The 16,746-nt window shown below is 35.2% G+C and overlaps 1 protein-coding gene across 2 annotated transcripts; it reads right to left on the bottom strand.

Annotated features, from left to right (window-relative positions):
* Positions 1–12,667: 12,667 nt before the first annotated feature.
* Positions 12,668–16,280, bottom strand: LOC120138306 (protein ROOT INITIATION DEFECTIVE 3-like). 2 transcript variants are annotated; one of them, XM_039153814.1, is made up of 9 exons: positions 15,998–16,280; positions 15,799–15,912; positions 15,574–15,707; positions 15,300–15,447; positions 14,569–14,768; positions 14,046–14,170; positions 13,406–13,641; positions 12,961–13,190; positions 12,668–12,917 (listed from the first exon to the last, which is right to left on the bottom strand). In XM_039153814.1, exons 1-8 carry the CDS (start codon positions 16,199–16,201, stop codon positions 13,020–13,022), a joined length of 1,332 nt encoding a protein of 443 aa, XP_039009745.1. In that variant the 5' UTR covers positions 16,202–16,280; the 3' UTR covers positions 12,668–12,917; positions 12,961–13,019. The 2 variants fall into 2 exon arrangements, with proteins under 2 accessions (XP_039009745.1, XP_039009744.1); XM_039153813.1 differs by having other exon boundaries at positions 14,046–14,173; positions 15,998–16,275.
* Positions 16,281–16,746: the final 466 nt, after the last annotated feature.

Genomic DNA, 16,746 nt, shown 5'->3' with positions numbered 1-16,746 from the left:
GCAATACAATTCTCAATGGTATGTCATTGAGCTCCGGCATGATATTCACAATAAACGTTGATGTCATATCAATTCGGATACAGAGGTTGGAACGGTTTCACGTAATGCGGAGCCGCTTCCCGCACTTCAAGTAACTTCTCGTATAACTCCTTATATGATATAGAGATAACATCAAAATGAGAACCACCTTTTATCTTGGATTGATCCAGAGTTTCTGACGTAGGGAGCAAATTAAATTTTGATGATTTCAGATTACATGATTTCTTCTAATCTCTGAGAGCTTTTACAGTTGTCACCATTTCCTTGGTATCTCCAGATAACTTGTGAATACGAATGATGACTGTCTGTAATTTTTCAAATTGGTTAGGATCCGAAGTCCCTTGTATATCTGAGATTGCAAGGTTATGTTCATTGAGCTCTCTCTCTCTTTTTGTGCAGGAATTTCTTTTCCTTTGGCCAAAACAGATATTTTACCCATCATCTTGGACATTTTCTCTCTTATTTCTCGTATCTACTTTTGCTCTTCAACGTATATACGATCTTTGGGTGCATAGCTCTCCTTTATCTTTGGAGTTCCCTAATGATGTCATTCCTTGGTTGCGTCATAGTCTGCTCGATCATAAAGCTTTTTGTCCATTTATGAAAACTTTCCAATTTGATGTCCACTCTCAAATTAATACCTTCTTATCATGTCATGATCATGCAATGAAAACCAAAGAAATCAATATAAACAAATTAGAGCAAAATAAAATGTATATACGAAATAGATAAAAATAAGAAAAAAATAAAATGGTTAGTACCAATTAATGGAAAGAAAAGATTCTATTTATCATGGTATATATATATAAATTCTAACCTCGTGCTTTATAGTTCCATGCTTTGTTTGGAAAAATTAACCTAACCGCATGATTTCTAGTTCACAGGCATTTATTTAGAATAAAAAATGAAATCAAATAAATTAACCTACGGATAGGGTTTCATCATTGTCTTAGATTAGGAGAATTTCTATGGTTTATTATATACAGGGTTTTAGTTCTAAGAGTAAAGGTGCTCGAACTATTCTTGTTGGTGCCCCCTTGGGCTGCCAAACCTTCAATCCTAGTCCATTATAGACTTAAGTGGATTGAGTTCAATTCGAGGGGACACATTTCCCTATGCCTGACACGGAGAATAAATTCTCACGAAGACATATAACATATGAACCCCGAAAGCTACTTGCTAGGTCTGACACGGAGAATAAATTCTCATGAAGACGTCGCTTTCACTCCCACTTAAAAGGAAAAAGAGCTCGAGTATAGAGCTTATGTTTATGCAATGTAAGTGTTGTGGGTGTAGAGAAATTCACACAAAAATTAATATCTAAAAAGAAATTAAATATAAATAAATATACAAGGGTATAAAATAAATAGAAATAAATAAACAGAATCACAAATTAAATAAAATTGAATTCTCAATTTCTATTTATAGAGACAATATATAATTGACTTAGGTTAACCAGCGTTTCCAGCGGAGTCGCCAAGCTATCACAACCGGTTTTCACCCGGGCACAAATTTTTCTTGGCGGAAAAGTAATATGAATAAATAAGTGGTTTTTATGAAATGTTTGGAGTCGCCATCGACCTTTTAGGTTAGGTAGGTCGAATACCTAAAATCATCTTTTAAAATAGTTTTTAAGAAAATACCATTTTAAAAGATAAACTGGTCTGCATATAACCAAAAATTAATTCTTTTTAGTAATAAAAAAGGATTCATGGTCAGTTACGTTTGGGAAGGATTAGCACCCCCACAACACCCAAAATTGGTACCCATTAATTATAAATTGTCTCTAATAATAGAATTTAAGAATTCGAATATAAATTTAATTTATGATCCTCTTATTACAGATTTAATCGCATAATTTTAAAGAAAAACATATATAAAATTATTTTTATAAATCCAAATTAAAAAAATATATTTTTAGGGTTTTATAAATAGGGTATTTATTTATTTAAAAATATCAGAAAATGATATCTAGTTACTTTAAGACAACCCATTTCTTTAATATTAAAAAATAAATACTAATAATAATATGATAATTTTTCCTAAAAAATAATGTAAATAAAACTAAGGTATATATATATAATTTTTATAAGCAAAATATTTATTTATTTAAAATACCAGAAGAGGATATCTAGTTATTTAAGACCACATTTTCTTAATATTTGAAAATAAATAAAAATTATTAATTTATAAAATTAATCAAATAATATATATTAATATGACTAAAATAAAATAATAACTAAAATTTAAAGGATAATAATAAAAATTATATTAGAATGCAGCTAAACAATAACTAAAATAAATAAAATTAAAACAGCATGATTAAAATGTAAAATATCTAAATTAATGGACATAATTCGAATCATTATAAAAATATAATTACAAATAGTGTAATTAATCCTTAATTATTAATCGATGATTAAAATAGAAATTATTAAAATATAAAGTACTAAATATGGTATTTACCCTAAATATATAAACATATATATACGATGACTAAATTATAAAGTAAATAAAATTAAAAGGCCAAATTTAAAAGTTCAGGATTTGATTTCAGTGACTAAAATGCAAAGACACAAATCTATAATGGTTGCGGGTATAATTTACCCATCTTCCAAAATTACGCATATATCCCTCCCCAAAACGATGTCGTTTGGAAAGGGGTATATAAACCCCGAATGGCCAACCCTAAGGGCCATTTTTCTCATTTCTTCTTTTCTTCTTCTCTCTCTAGAGAAAGAGATATCAATCTCTCTCGCTTCTCTCTAGTTTCCCTCACCGGAGGGAATTCTGACAGCCGCCGGTCATCGTGCTCCGGTGGCAATCGACGTCGTTGGCCACCGTCGATGGTGGCTGGAATTTCCCAAATTACCCAAATTGTAGATCCAATGGTCGTAAGGCCGATTTCGACCTCTGTTTCCCCTAAAAAGACCCTAGATTTTCGTAGATCTATAGTTATACCTTCGGGTTTTCGAATGTTTTGGAAGAGTGTGGAGGCGCGTGAAGGCTCCGATGGTCGTGTAGTCCTCTTGGTAAGGCTCTTTTCCTCTTTTCCTCTTTTCCATTCGTTATTTCTGAATGATTCTCGTTGATTGCTCTTTGTTGGTGTTGTTTTGCTTGCTATCTTTTGTTCCTTGTTCTTGCTCTGTCTTCTTTTGTCTTGCATATTCGTTGATGGCTTTATAGGCCTCGATGAGGCTCTCGTCAGACCGGGTATAAGAGTGAAGTTTAGTGAGTCACCAAACTATGTGGTGACTCACCCTATAGTAATGACGTGGGCGACCATCTGGCCTTCTGGAGGCTTCGGTTGAGACGTGGCAATAGTTGACTGATGCGACGGCGTCAGCAGTGGAGTGTGGACGTGAAGGTGGCGGCCGCGTGGCCCTAGGGTTATGATACCCTAGGGTTTTCTACTGGATCATCTGGACCGTTAGATCAATGCCATATCCAATGGTGGGGAAGAAAGGCGACTAGAGAAGATGTTGTAACCCTAGGAGGATTTCTGGACCGGGTCGGGTATTGGGTCAACCCCAATCTGAGCCTGGATCAAATTTGGGTTTGGTTATAATTAGGCTCCGAGATTGATGTATTTTGGGCATGTAATATTTATTTAATAATAAATATATATATATATATATAATAATAATAATAATAATAATAAGATCAGGACAAAAATTTAGTGTCTATACACTCAAAAGCATCTTATTGGGTTCGAATTTGACAAAACATACTTCGAATTCGAACTCAGGACATCGAAAAATATAAAATATGACTTTTTAAAAATTTAACTTTTTGATCAAATACAACGTTGGTCAAAACCAGTTGTCTGAGTCAAAGTCCATGGTTCAATCAAAATCAACATGTCAGACCGATTTGAGTTGACTCGACTTGAGTTTTCTCACTTTGTTCGGTTAAAGAATAAATCAGTTCAGCTCAATCTGGTCTAATTATACTGGTTCAAGAAGATAAGGAACCAATCGAGCACCCCCACACGCAGGGGTGATGCGTGCGAAGATGGCGGGGGTTGTTGAGGTTGGCCAATCATTGCACGAGTATCAATTCACCAAAAACAACACAGATCAAGTCAAAACTAGGCCAAAACAACAAAGAAATAATTGGAAAAGTGAATCGGGCTTACCCAACGACGATGACAACATAAACTTGGCATTGAAGCATCCGATTGGTTAGTTTCTGGTTGTGTGATGTCGGGGAGTCCAGTGGTGGATGCGATGAGGCGAACGGACGGTGGACACGGCCGGAAATAACAAAATTCGAGGTAACTTTCTTCAGTGAAGCTTTCAAGGGTTCTCTACCGTAAACGACAGTGAGGCTCGGTGAGTGGGTCGATTAGATATGATCGTACAAGGGAGACGCTTCCACGGGTGAGGGAAATGATATTCACCGTCCAACGGTGGCCGAGATCAGTGATGGTGAGACCCATACAATTCTTCAAAATTTCTCGATGAACGACGGTCGGATGGGGTAACTAAAGGTCGATGCTTGATCGTAAGATAACGGTGACCATGGGGATTATGGCGGTGAAGGCCACAGACGGCCGAAGAGTGGTTGTCGGAGCTTCGACGGTAATGGGAGGTTTGGAGGGACAAATTTGTGAAGCTTGCAAGCATTGGGGGTAATTTCTGCTAGAAATGAATGGACTTTTTGGGTCTTATGATTTGATCTTTATTAGATAAAACATACTAGATTTTTTTAAACTAATAGTACCCTAGCCTGGATGGCAAGGGCATGTGGCGTCATTTCATAGCACGTCGGTTCAAAACATAGTTGGTACATGCATTTTATTTTATTTTTTTGATAGACTTCAAAGTTTTCAACTACAATGGGTAAATTGCAACAAAGGCCATAAGTCTTTATGGAGTTTGCCTTTAAGACTCCCAGCTTTGTCTAAATTCAACTTAGTTCATAATATTAAACTAAGGAAAAAATTTAACCCATAATTCGGGTTTTGACTGTTTCAAAATTCTTCTCCTGGTGGGTAACAACTTGTTTTCTAATGTTATATCTGAGGCCCTTCTCGAATTTCAGGCACCGATCCAACTCGATGTCAACAAGCCTAGTACCAACTCGAATTACATGTATCTCTCTTTGACATACCATAGGTGGTCGCTAGATTAAGAAAAATTAAAGGTTGAGATTAATTCTTTTTTTTTCAGTGAATAATCAATCTCATCATTTGATTTCTCTCATCCAATAGTCCTAAAAAGATGCAAAACTAAAAGAATTTTACACAATATAAGTGGATCATGTCATATATATATATATATATAAAAGAGAAAGCAAAAAAATCCCTCTACTTCCGCTAAATGTTCCTCCTTTTATCGTGCTTTTTGGGCATTGGCGTTTTCCAAGGCAAGCAATTCCTACTTCTCCATAGTTTAATATGTTTCAATTATTTATTTAAGTTGCAAAAAATAAATTGCTGATTTAATATAAGAATTTTCTAACAAGTTGTAGAATCGTGATCACCGCCACGTACAGAATTCACCAATGAACCCTCCATATTTGGCCCGTTGCTCTCATTTATTCAGCTTGCGGTTTCATCAGGATCAAACTTTGGTAGTAAAATATCTTATCAATTCATTCAAGTAAATATCTAAACTACCAAAAACTTTCACGATAATTTAAAGAGTGTCAGTTCAAGCTCATTTCGTTCAACAGCTAAAAACCACCAGGCATTTAAAGAATACTCAGACTCATTTTGATTCACTAGTCAATTCATCGGGAGCTTATCAAGCTCAAGATGTATAAACTCGAAAATCTTCAACTCTGAGCAAGAGCTCATGACATTTAATAAAAAAAAACTTTGAAGTCTGTCAAAATAAAATAAAACGAGTCATGACTTTTAACCCATAATTCGGGTGTGACAGCTTCAAAGTTCCTCTCCTGGTGGGTAACAACTTATATTCTAATGTCATATCGGAGGCCCTTTTCGAATTTCTGGCACCGATCCAACTCTATGTCAACAAGCCTAGTAGCATAGTAACTCAATCTAATGAACTAAATCTCGTAATCAGTAATAGACATGTCACCTTGCTCGAAATTATTAAACTTTTGATGTAGTTCCTATATGTATCTCTCTTTGACGTAGCATAGGTGGTCACTAGATTGAAAAAACTAAAGACTGAGATTAACTTATTGTTTTTTTTAATGAATAGTTAATTTCATCATTTGATTTCTCTCCTCCAATGATCATAAAAAGGTCCAAAGATAAAAGAGTTGTACATTTTAAGTTGATCATGCTCTATATATACAAGAGAGAGAGAGAGAAAAACTCCCTTTATTTCCGCTAAATGATCCTCTTTTATTCGTGCTTTTTGGGCATTGGCGTTTTCCAAGGCAAGCAATTCCTAATTCTCGATATTTTAATATGTTTCAATTATTTATTTAAGTTGCCAAAAATGAATTGCTGATTTAATATAAGAGTAACAAATTTTAGAATCGTGATCACCACGTACAGAATTCACCAATGAACACTCCACATTTGGCTCATTGCTCTTATTTATTTCGCTTGCGGTTTCATCAAGATCAAACTTTGGTAGCAGAATACCTTACCAATTCATTCATGTAAATATCTAAAATACCAAAAACTTTCACAATAATTAAAGAATGTCAGTTCAAGCTCATTTCGTTCAATAGCTAAAACCCACCAGGCATATAAAGAATACTCAGACTCGTTTTGATTCCTAGTTAATTCTTCGGGAGCTTATCAAGCTCAAGATGTCCAAACTCGAGAACCTTGAACTCTGAACAAGAGCTCATGACATTTAAAACAACTCCTCTATTTAGGTTGTCAACATATACACACATGCGCGCGCACACGTGTATATATATTTTACAATAGTTTAAGGAGATTTGATGCACGATTTGAGATGGATGTTATCTTCTTTGCATTTCTTATTGATGTCTGTCATCATATTTGTCATCAATATAAAAAAAATTACTTCCAAATTGTTAGAAAACAGTATTGTTGTAAAGTAAAATCATTACCATTGAAAATAACAAATAATTATAATAAATAATTAAAGTGGATAATATGATTATTTGTCATGGTAAAAGTCATTGTCTTAAAGTAATTTCGTCCAGATTGACGTAATCTTTAAATGGGTATTGCTCTCCAATATTAACATAACCTTCCAAACTTCGTACACATCGTACACCCAAAGTAAGAAAATGGAACCCACTTTGTTACTCTCTTCAACCATGAATTTCTAAAAAGAAAATAAGGAAACCATCAATTGTATATCCAATTAGAGAGAGGCATACATTTTATAGGAGTAATAAAGGGGTAAAATTATCAATTGACAATTACCTACTCCTACCACATCCTAAAAATAGGTAACCAACTCCCTAAAAATATTCCTTTATATTTGCATTCCTAACAATAAGTACTACATGTAACCCGATGATAAAGTAAAGGTACCCCAAAGAACTTCCCCAATTCCTCGACTAGAGAGAAGTTAAAACCCTCACTTATATCCTTCATTAAGCACTTGTCTACATTCTTAGAGAAGAAAATATTTGTTTTAGCAACACTAACCTTGTGTCCAGAGCTAATACAAAAGTTGGAAAGGATCCGTCGAATGGTATCAAGTTGGAGCATAGTGGCTTCCGCAAATAAATCTAAGTCGTCCGCAAAAAAACAAGTGTGATAGTGCGGGTCCTTCGCTTAATATCACTGGTTTTCGGATGTCATTCGCTACTACTGTTTGGATGACATGTGCTAGGCGATCCACGCATAAGATGAACGAATAAGGGGAGAATGAATCTCCTTGTCCAATTCCCTTGGTAGGGCGAAAAGAATCTGTTAAAACCTCATTCCATGAATTTTGGATAGAAGTTGTTGAGACACAACTCATTATTAATTGTTGCGGAAGACGGCTATCGGATAGAGCAAAATCGTAACTGATAATTTGAGAAAATAAAAATAAAGAAAAAAAGAGACACAAATTTTACGTGGAAAACCCCTAAATAAAATAGGGTAAAAACCACGGGCAACGGTAGAAGAATTTCACTATGAGAAAATAGGAATTACAACTTCTTTCGATCTACCAAGGAGAAAACAATGATAATTCTCTCTTGATAAAAAGGAGAAAACAACTCTCAAGAAACTCTCTAAATTCTCTCTAGTATTGGAAGAAAGCTAGAATGCTTTGGGATGGTTTTGAAGCTAAATGAGCTAGGGTATTTATAGTTGAAGCTTTAAGGACTAATTTGTAAATACCCTAAATTATAATGGCTAAAATTGAGGTTTTACCATTGTTGAAAAATCAACAAATGCTGCACCGAATGTTGAAAACAATTTCTGTAGCCCAAGCCTTTTGACAATTGCCATTCAGTGCATTAATTGCACCAAAATGGCTTGACTTTCAATAATCTCCCACTTGAAGATTTGAATGGAACAATCATATCTTCACACCATTCTTTCTACCTTGTACCTTCATGTTGCTTACGTTTCTGACAGGCCACAGGAGGATCGACACTAGGTAAATTTATCAGCATTGATCGCCTTCGTCATGAAATATGCTATGTTGTCTTTGGTATGGATCTTCTGCATATCTATTGTCCCTTCTTCCACCTTTTCACGAATGAAATGGTACTGAACTCGTATGTGTTTTGTCCTTGAATGAAATGTTGGATTCCTTGCTAGATGCAAGGCGCTTTGACTATCACAAAATAGAGAGACATACTCTTGATTGTACCCAAGCTCCTTCAATAGCATCTTCAACCAAATTACTTCTTTACTGGCTTGTGTAGATGCTACATATTCTTCTTCTGTTGTTGACGTAGCCACAACTGATTGCAATTTTGAAACCCAGCTTATAGCTCCACCAGCAACTTTGAACACATACCCTATAGTAGATTTGCTTTTATCCAAATCCCCTACATAGTCAGAATCTACATACCCATTGATTAGTAAATTTGATTCTCCGTAACATAATGCAACATTTGAGGTCTCTTTGATGTATCTCAGATCCTCTTTATTGTATTCCAATGCTCTATGCCTGGATTCGCCATGTACCAACTAACCACTCCCACTTCTTGTGCAATATCTGGTCTTGTGCATATCATAGCGAACATTAAACTTCCCACTACTGATGCATACGGTACTCGAGACATCTCCATCCTCTCTTATTCACTGCTAGGACTCATACTGGAGGATAATTTAAAGTTAATAGGAAGAGGGGTAGAAATTGGCTTACAATCTTGCATACTGAATCGTGACAAGATCTTTTTTAAGTAATTCTTTTATGAAAGCCAAATCTTCCTATTACTTCTGTCTCGGTGAATTTGCATCCCTAGAATCTTGTTTGCTGATCCCAAGTCCTTCATTTCAAATTCCCTAGCCATTTGTGCCTTTAATTCTTCAATATGATCTTTGTTGGGTCCTGCAACCAACATGTCATCCACATACAACAGCAATATAACAAAATTGTTATCACTAGACCTCTTGAAATAAGCACAAGGGTCTGCATTAAGTCTGTTGTATCCAAGGCACATAATGAATGAATCAAATCTCTTATACCAACACCTCGGCGCCTGCTTTAGACCGTACAGAGATTTGTTCAACCTCCAAACCAAGTTCTTCTTTTCTTTTTCTTCAAAACCTTCATGCTGGAGCATGTAAATCTCTTCTTCAAGATTTCCATGAAGAAAAGTTGTTTTAACATCTAGCTTCTCTAGATATAAATTCAATGTAGCACACATTGCCAAAACTACTCGAACTGTTGTTAGTCGAACCACAGGAGAAAATATTTCATTGAAATCAATACCTTCTTTTTGAGAATATCCTTTGACCACCAGTCTTGCACGATACCTCTCTACTTGATCGTCACCATTTCGCTTGATTTTGAAGACCCATTTGTTACCAATTGCCTTCCTTCCTTGTGGTAGTGGCACAAGGTCCCATGTATTATTCTTATGAAGGGCTTCGATTTCTTCTTGCATCGCCATCATCCACAGTGAAGCATCTGAGCTGTTTATTGCCTCCTGGTATGTTGATGGCTCACCGTCCTCTGTTAAAAGGCAGTATGCAACATTTCCTTCTATAATATAATCTGAGTGCCAATTGGGACGTCTTCTCACACGATCTGATTGATGAGTTGTTGGAGCTTCAGAACTCTCTGGTTCTTGTTCATCATGTGCTGGTTCTGCTTAAGAAGAATCTCATTCTTCAACCTCCTTTTCCACATGTATCTGTGTAGTCTCTGACTTTTCAGTGATATCATCGTCTTCTTTTCTTTGTAGTTTATCTTCTACAAAGATAACATCCCTGCTGATGATCACTTTGCGGGCAGTGGGATCCCACAAGCGATACCCCTTGACTCCATCAGCATACCCCAAAATTTGCATTTCCTGGATTTTGGATCCAGCTTTGAGATTTCTTGGGAGTTATACATCACGTACACAATACTTCCAAATACATGGAGGTTTGAATAATCAGTTGGTTTACCAGTCCACATCTCCATTGGTGTCTTCAGCTCTATTGCAGTTGATGGAGCTCGATGCACCGAAATGGCTTGACTTTCAACATTAATTCCCTTAAATCATTCGGGCACCCTATCTCAAATAGCGTATCATTTATAATGGACCATTCTAAACTGTCACATATCTTCTTTAAGTCACTCTTAATGGCCACCCAACCCATTTTTCCTTTCTTTTGTCTCATCAAATGAATCACTTTCTAGGTTATGATGACATTATCTAAAATGCTCCTGCCATGCACAAAACTTGTCTTACACTCAGATATCAGCTTCAGCATAAGAGGCTTGAGGCCGCTCATGATTACTTTCGTAATTACTTTATACAGAACTGCTCAAAGGCTAATAGGTCGGATTTGGTAAAAGTTCTCTGGAGCCTCAACCTTCGGGCTGGGGGTAAGAATGGTTTTTTTCAACTCTTCCTTAACCACCTTCGTAGTAAAAGCATCTCATACAACTCGACAAAAATGGGATCCAACCCCCTTTCAGTTTTTCTGATCAAAGAAAGCATGGAATTCATTGACTCCGGGGGCTTTGGATGGACTCATGTCGAACAACGCTCGCCTAACTTCATCATCGAAAATCAGTGTCGTCACACCCATTGAAGTCCCATGCCCGAGACGTGGGAACTGGCCACGTACATGGTACATGTATCCCACCGTTCCTACATTAGTAAAGATGGGCGAATAAAAGTTTATTGCACCTTGTCGAAGTAAAGTTTGGTCTGAAATCCAAACTCCATCAACTGACCGTAAGGTAGCTATGTTATCATATCACCATCGTACTCGAACCATGATGCGGAAAAATTGTGTGTTGCGATCACCTTGAATAAACCACTCGCATCTCGATTTTTGTTTCCATAAGCTCTCCACTTGCTCAAGGACAACATCGAGCTCTTTTTGCAGCTTTGCTTCTATGTCTGAATGGCGAAGTAGCCGAGAAGCTCTCAGTTAATATCTTTTCTTTTTCCTACATTATAAACTTAATATTTATTACAAGTAAAATTTTCTTTTCTTTTTTTTCTAGATAAAAAATGTTCAAAATAAATTATTGTTTTATATATAATAATGTATCCAACAAATATTATAATAATATTAGAGTAATTCTAACTTCTCACTCCCTCGTCGGGAATGGTAGGGCCAGCAAATTCAGTGAAGAAAATGAAATAACTAAATAAAATATTATCTATTCAATAAAAAAATGTCCCTACTTCCACCTCTCCCTTTCGTTACATGGTTTTCTATACATCTTTTAAGATTTTTTTGTCTAAATAATTCAGGTAAAAAAAACTGAGAAATACTTGAGTTTAAAAATTATTTTGGGATTTAAATTATTTATTATAATATATGTAGAACTCGTCACGGGAGACTGACGAGTTTCATAAAATATAATAAATAATTAAAAGTCGTCACAAGGACATAATGAGTTTCATACAATTTTTTTTTCATTTATATGACGAGTTCTATTTATTAATACATTTTACAAAATTTGTCATTTTCTCATAAAAAATTCACGTGCACTAAAGTAAATAACCTAAATCCTAAAATAATTTTTAAACATTTAATTTTTTTTTAAAACAATCGCCTGAATTATTTATTTCTAACTATATTGCATCTTCTACCATCAATTGTTTCGGTTGGTTAAACTGATCGTATGTGGTCCGGTGTATAAATTGTCAAAATTGAGTAGATGACTAATAAATTTGCATTTGAATTTAAGCTTAAAAAATTTCAAGTTGGGCCCAAAACAAGCAGCAACTCTCAGTATAATGAAAATATAATGTAAAACAATGAAAAAGGATAAACTAATTTTCAAGATAAATTTTGATTATATATTAAATTAGATAATTTGTTATTCTAAAAAACAAGTAGAAAGTATAAACTTAAACTCAAATCGGTATATTAGATAAGACACTAATTTCTTAAACAAATAGTGCAAATTAGTTGAAAAAAATCACCCTATAATAAGTCTTTATAAAATCTAGTCTGAATTAATCGATCAATAGATCAAATACTAATAATTAATTCGAAATAATTCAAAATTTATCGTTTAATCTAAGAGTTCATTCTGTCATAGTAAAAGTCAATATCACGATATTAACAATATAATATGAGAGCGTATAGAATATATAAAAATTAAGCTAAAAAAGATCGTATTTTCTTGAATACATAAAGATGTACCATTTTTTAACCCAAGTGAATGGAAGCCTTAAAAACTATTGACAAGTAGGTGGCGTACTACTTTAGAGTCGTGCTCACTTTTGTAGTTTTGCTACCACAGAAACTCCTACCAGGAACATTGCTCATCTGTCTTGAATCTAAATAGTTTTTCCAGAATGCTTCACATTTAAGGTGCAAAATTTTGCTATGGGATTCTTGTAATCTATCATGACATAACGAAACTAGGTAGATGAAAAACTAATTCAACAATGAAAATTAGAAATGAAAACTTGATGGTCTTTTCATTCAAACTGTGAATGACTTAGTTCCCTTTGGATCCGTCCATTGGTTGTCCATCTAAGAGCTCATTGACGCAAAATTCCTGCAAGTTGTCATACACTTTTTTCAATTGCTGAAACATCTCCATTGATCGTTGGCCGTCAAGCTTTAGTCTCTTCACCTCCATTTCAGCCGCAGCTGAAGATCCTTGTTGCTGTAAACAATGGGGTGACAGGAGTCTATCAGACAAGGCTGTCGAGTTTAGAGGATACAAAATATATAACATCATATGATCACAAGTCAGTAATCATAAGAAAATTATACAGATGACCACCATGGTGCTTGATATCAAAAGCAGTAACGAGTATGAGAAATCGAGATCACACTAATTACATGACCCATGAGCATATAATAAGCAGTAAAGAAAACCTGAAGCTGTTTAATGTGATCGTTGATTAGCTGAGAACTGAGGTATGAAGGGAGGTCTATAGTATCTGGGAGTGTAATGATAGTCTTGTTATCGATGTCTTCATCGCTTGAATTTGCATATTTTTCTAGTGGAGGATGGAGTGAAAATTCATGCCTTCTTGAGGAAGCTTGCACTTTTGATTCTGACCGATTGAGGGGGTATGAGAGTCTAACAATGAGAATATTGTTCACAGGACCTGAATATGATGAACATCAGTTACATGCTATGGATGTACATGATAAAGAACATCATTGAAAGGAATTGTAAAAAAATGAAAAGGAAAGCCACACCAAAATGAAGAATGAAGCACCGTATACAAAATTACAAAGAAAACAAAAGCTCAGATTGCTCGATAGAAGACAGTTCATATTTCTTACTTTTTTTTCTCCTCTAAGATAGCATTAATATATTAATGCATGCGGCCTAGATTAGAAGTAGACGTGAAGAAACAGAATCTGTATTTTTATATGACATCCGTTTTAAACAAAATGAAAAGATGGACAAAGTGTGAGTAGAAGTTGAACCCAAAATTAAAAGTACACAATCTGATCAGTGCCATCAATAAAACAACGTAAACATTTCTAGTTGTTTAAATGATACCTTTGGAATGTCTGAACATGCGAACAATGTTTTTAGTTTTCATGTCCCAAACTCGAATCATGCCATCCTCTGATCCGGATAGTAGCAAATTTCCTTCTGCACTATATGCCATGCAAGTAACAGGCTTACTGTCCAAAAATAAGATTGTAAAACTGTTAGAAAATGGGTAAGACTTAAGAGGTAAGAGGAAACCTTTTAAAACATAGACAGGGACATGCAATATTCACCAGAACTTTTCCTTTATTACATTTGTATTTGATGCATAACTATCATAAATATCTATAAATTCCACCTTCAACCTAAGGGATCAGTTTTTGGATTTGATGTTGTGCCATCAAACAGTGAGTTGGCTTCAATAGCTAAGAGCGCAAGCCCAAGCACCTCTTTAAGGACTAAAAGAAAGTATAAAGTGATATGATGGCAACCAACATAGACTATCCTTGCATAATTACTTGAGAATGCTGTAAAGATGGGTGAAACAAAAACATACAAAAAAGATTGTCAGAACATAACAAAATAACACCTTTGATCAGTTAGCGAACCGATGATGTGCAATCCATAATTGTTGCTTGGGGAACTTTCAGCATTAAGTGCAGCAATATAAATTTTACCATCTCGACCACCAGCATAGAAAACATGTTCACCAGAATCTATTGCAATTGCATCAATGATGGAAGGAAACACAACATTTCTTAATAATCTTCCCCTTGATAAGCTCCATACCTATTAGCAATGCATATTAAATCAGGAACCCTTTAAAAAGGATCTAGTAGACCATACAGCTAATGCCATATATTAGCACAAAAGACTGCAACACAAACACATTATGTACTTAAAAAATGAGTCGATAGATATTCCATAAAAAAAAAGAAATTGTGAACAACAACAATGCTTAGCAAATGCTTTAGTTTGATCCTGATGCATTAGTTGCTCAGGCAATCCACACTAGTTACAACCATTATTAATATTCAATTCATGCTAAGCAAATGCTTTAACATATAGCTCAGACCAATAATCTCACAGTCAGAAAGTATCCCTTGATAACGGGAGCACTCCTTAGTTCCAAAGTTACCAGTCCAAAACACAATTTACGATAAAAAGAGTATAATAGAATAGATACATTGGGTGATGCAAAGACTTGCCACCTAATGCTTCCTTCTTTTCAGTTTAATGCATAGTCCAGAATAACACTCTAATCACCAATCTACCAACAAAAAACATGCATTAGGGCTTTCAACCAAAAGCAGAACAAACCTTACACGTGCGGTCCTCAGAAGCCGACACAATAATTGCATTCCCTCCACCATAACCCATGGCGATATCGGTTACACGCAGAGTATGTTCAGTAAAACTATACTCATAAAGATGACTCGCCTGCTGCTGTCTAACATCATCAAATATCCTAATTTACAATACACATCAAAAGCACAAACTATTCACAATTAGTAACCACAATAATCAAATGAGAATATAAGATAGGCAAACATAATTGATCAAAGGAGTAAGGGTCAGAACAAGGAACAAGTACATGAAAAGCGACCAAACTCTAACACATCCATCCTCTGACCCAGAAATGAGGAGTGAATCATCCTCGGAGAAAACTAAGCATGTAACTGCCCTATAATGAGCGTGCCATTTCTTTAATAACCTACCCGTAGCAACCTAAATAGTGAAACAAAAACCAGCCGAAAAGGATTAGCTTCAATTAACAAATAAAAGACTTAAAAGTAAACAAAGAATTGAATTTTTTTACCTCCCAAAAGTAAATATCGCCGGATGAACCTCCACCAACAATGTAACTACCTTCGCTATTAGCAGCAATTGGTTTAATGGGTTCCGCGGGGAAGCTTTTAACTTGAGCTTGAGGCTGTAAAAGAAAGAAATGATAACATGAAGAAGAGAATGTTTGGTGATAAGCGTGGGAAGAGTTTGGATGATTAAAAGGAGCAAACCTTGGACCAAGACCAATAGAGCACGTGGCCGGAGGTGGCGGAGGGGTCGCGAAGTTGAGAGCAGGCGAGGAAACTAGAACCGATGGAGGCAAGGCCGTGGGGAGGAGAGGCGCAAGTCTTGTAACGGAGTTGCTCCGCCCCTGTTTGTAGGTCCCAGCAACCTATGCCGCCGTCGATTGAAGATGATGCTATTACTACATTCATTGTTTTTGGTTCCTGCTCCTAACAACGATCAATGGCACTGGGGTTTTGCTTTTCCACCTAGGGTTTTAGGTACAAGATAAGAGAGGCTTGCAGAAAAGAGTGACAAAATGGATCTGAAACTGAAACGAAGGCTTTTGAATTATTTTTTGCTATTAGTTTTAGGGTAACTGCAAAATGATCATTGAAGTATGAGTATGTTTTTCTTTTCCTATTGAAATTTCTAAAGCAACGAAATAGTCACAACGTTATTGAAATAGTCACAACGTTATTGAAAAGTATCCGGTAAATTTTGATTATCGGTAGGTATCGATGCATATATATAAGTATCCATACTTACTTCGCTATGGAAAATATTAATTTAGGTTACCTTTTGAGTGAGTTTTAAGATATTAGTTTAGTAATTATAAGCGACTAATAACTTATTTTTATGTTACGGTACATATTATTATTAAATTAAAATAATAAACATATATTTTACATATTTATTATTATCTTTAGTTAAAATTGTTAAATTTAAATTCTAAATAATATTTTATAAAAAAATC

The sequence above is a fragment of the Hibiscus syriacus genome, unplaced genomic scaffold (assembly GCF_006381635.1).
Source record: "Hibiscus syriacus cultivar Baekdansim isolate YM2019G1 unplaced genomic scaffold, ASM638163v2 tig00110683_pilon, whole genome shotgun sequence".
Classification (NCBI taxonomy): domain Eukaryota; kingdom Viridiplantae; phylum Streptophyta; class Magnoliopsida; order Malvales; family Malvaceae; genus Hibiscus; species Hibiscus syriacus.
Note: the sequence above shows the minus strand (reverse complement) of the source record. Positions and strands in the feature narration are given on the sequence as shown.

Coding starts and splice junctions, on each gene's coding strand:
- LOC120138306 (XM_039153813.1), bottom strand. CDS start 16,201: ATGAATGTAGTAATAGCATCATCTTCAATCGACGGCGGCATAGGTTGC. Junction 15,448..15,573: donor AGAGTTTGGTCGCTTTTCAT/GTACTTGTTCCT, acceptor ATTGTAAATTAG/GATATTTGATGATGTTAGAC. Junction 13,191..13,405: donor ATCACATTAAACAGCTTCAG/GTTTTCTTTACT, acceptor CATTGTTTACAG/CAACAAGGATCTTCAGCTGC.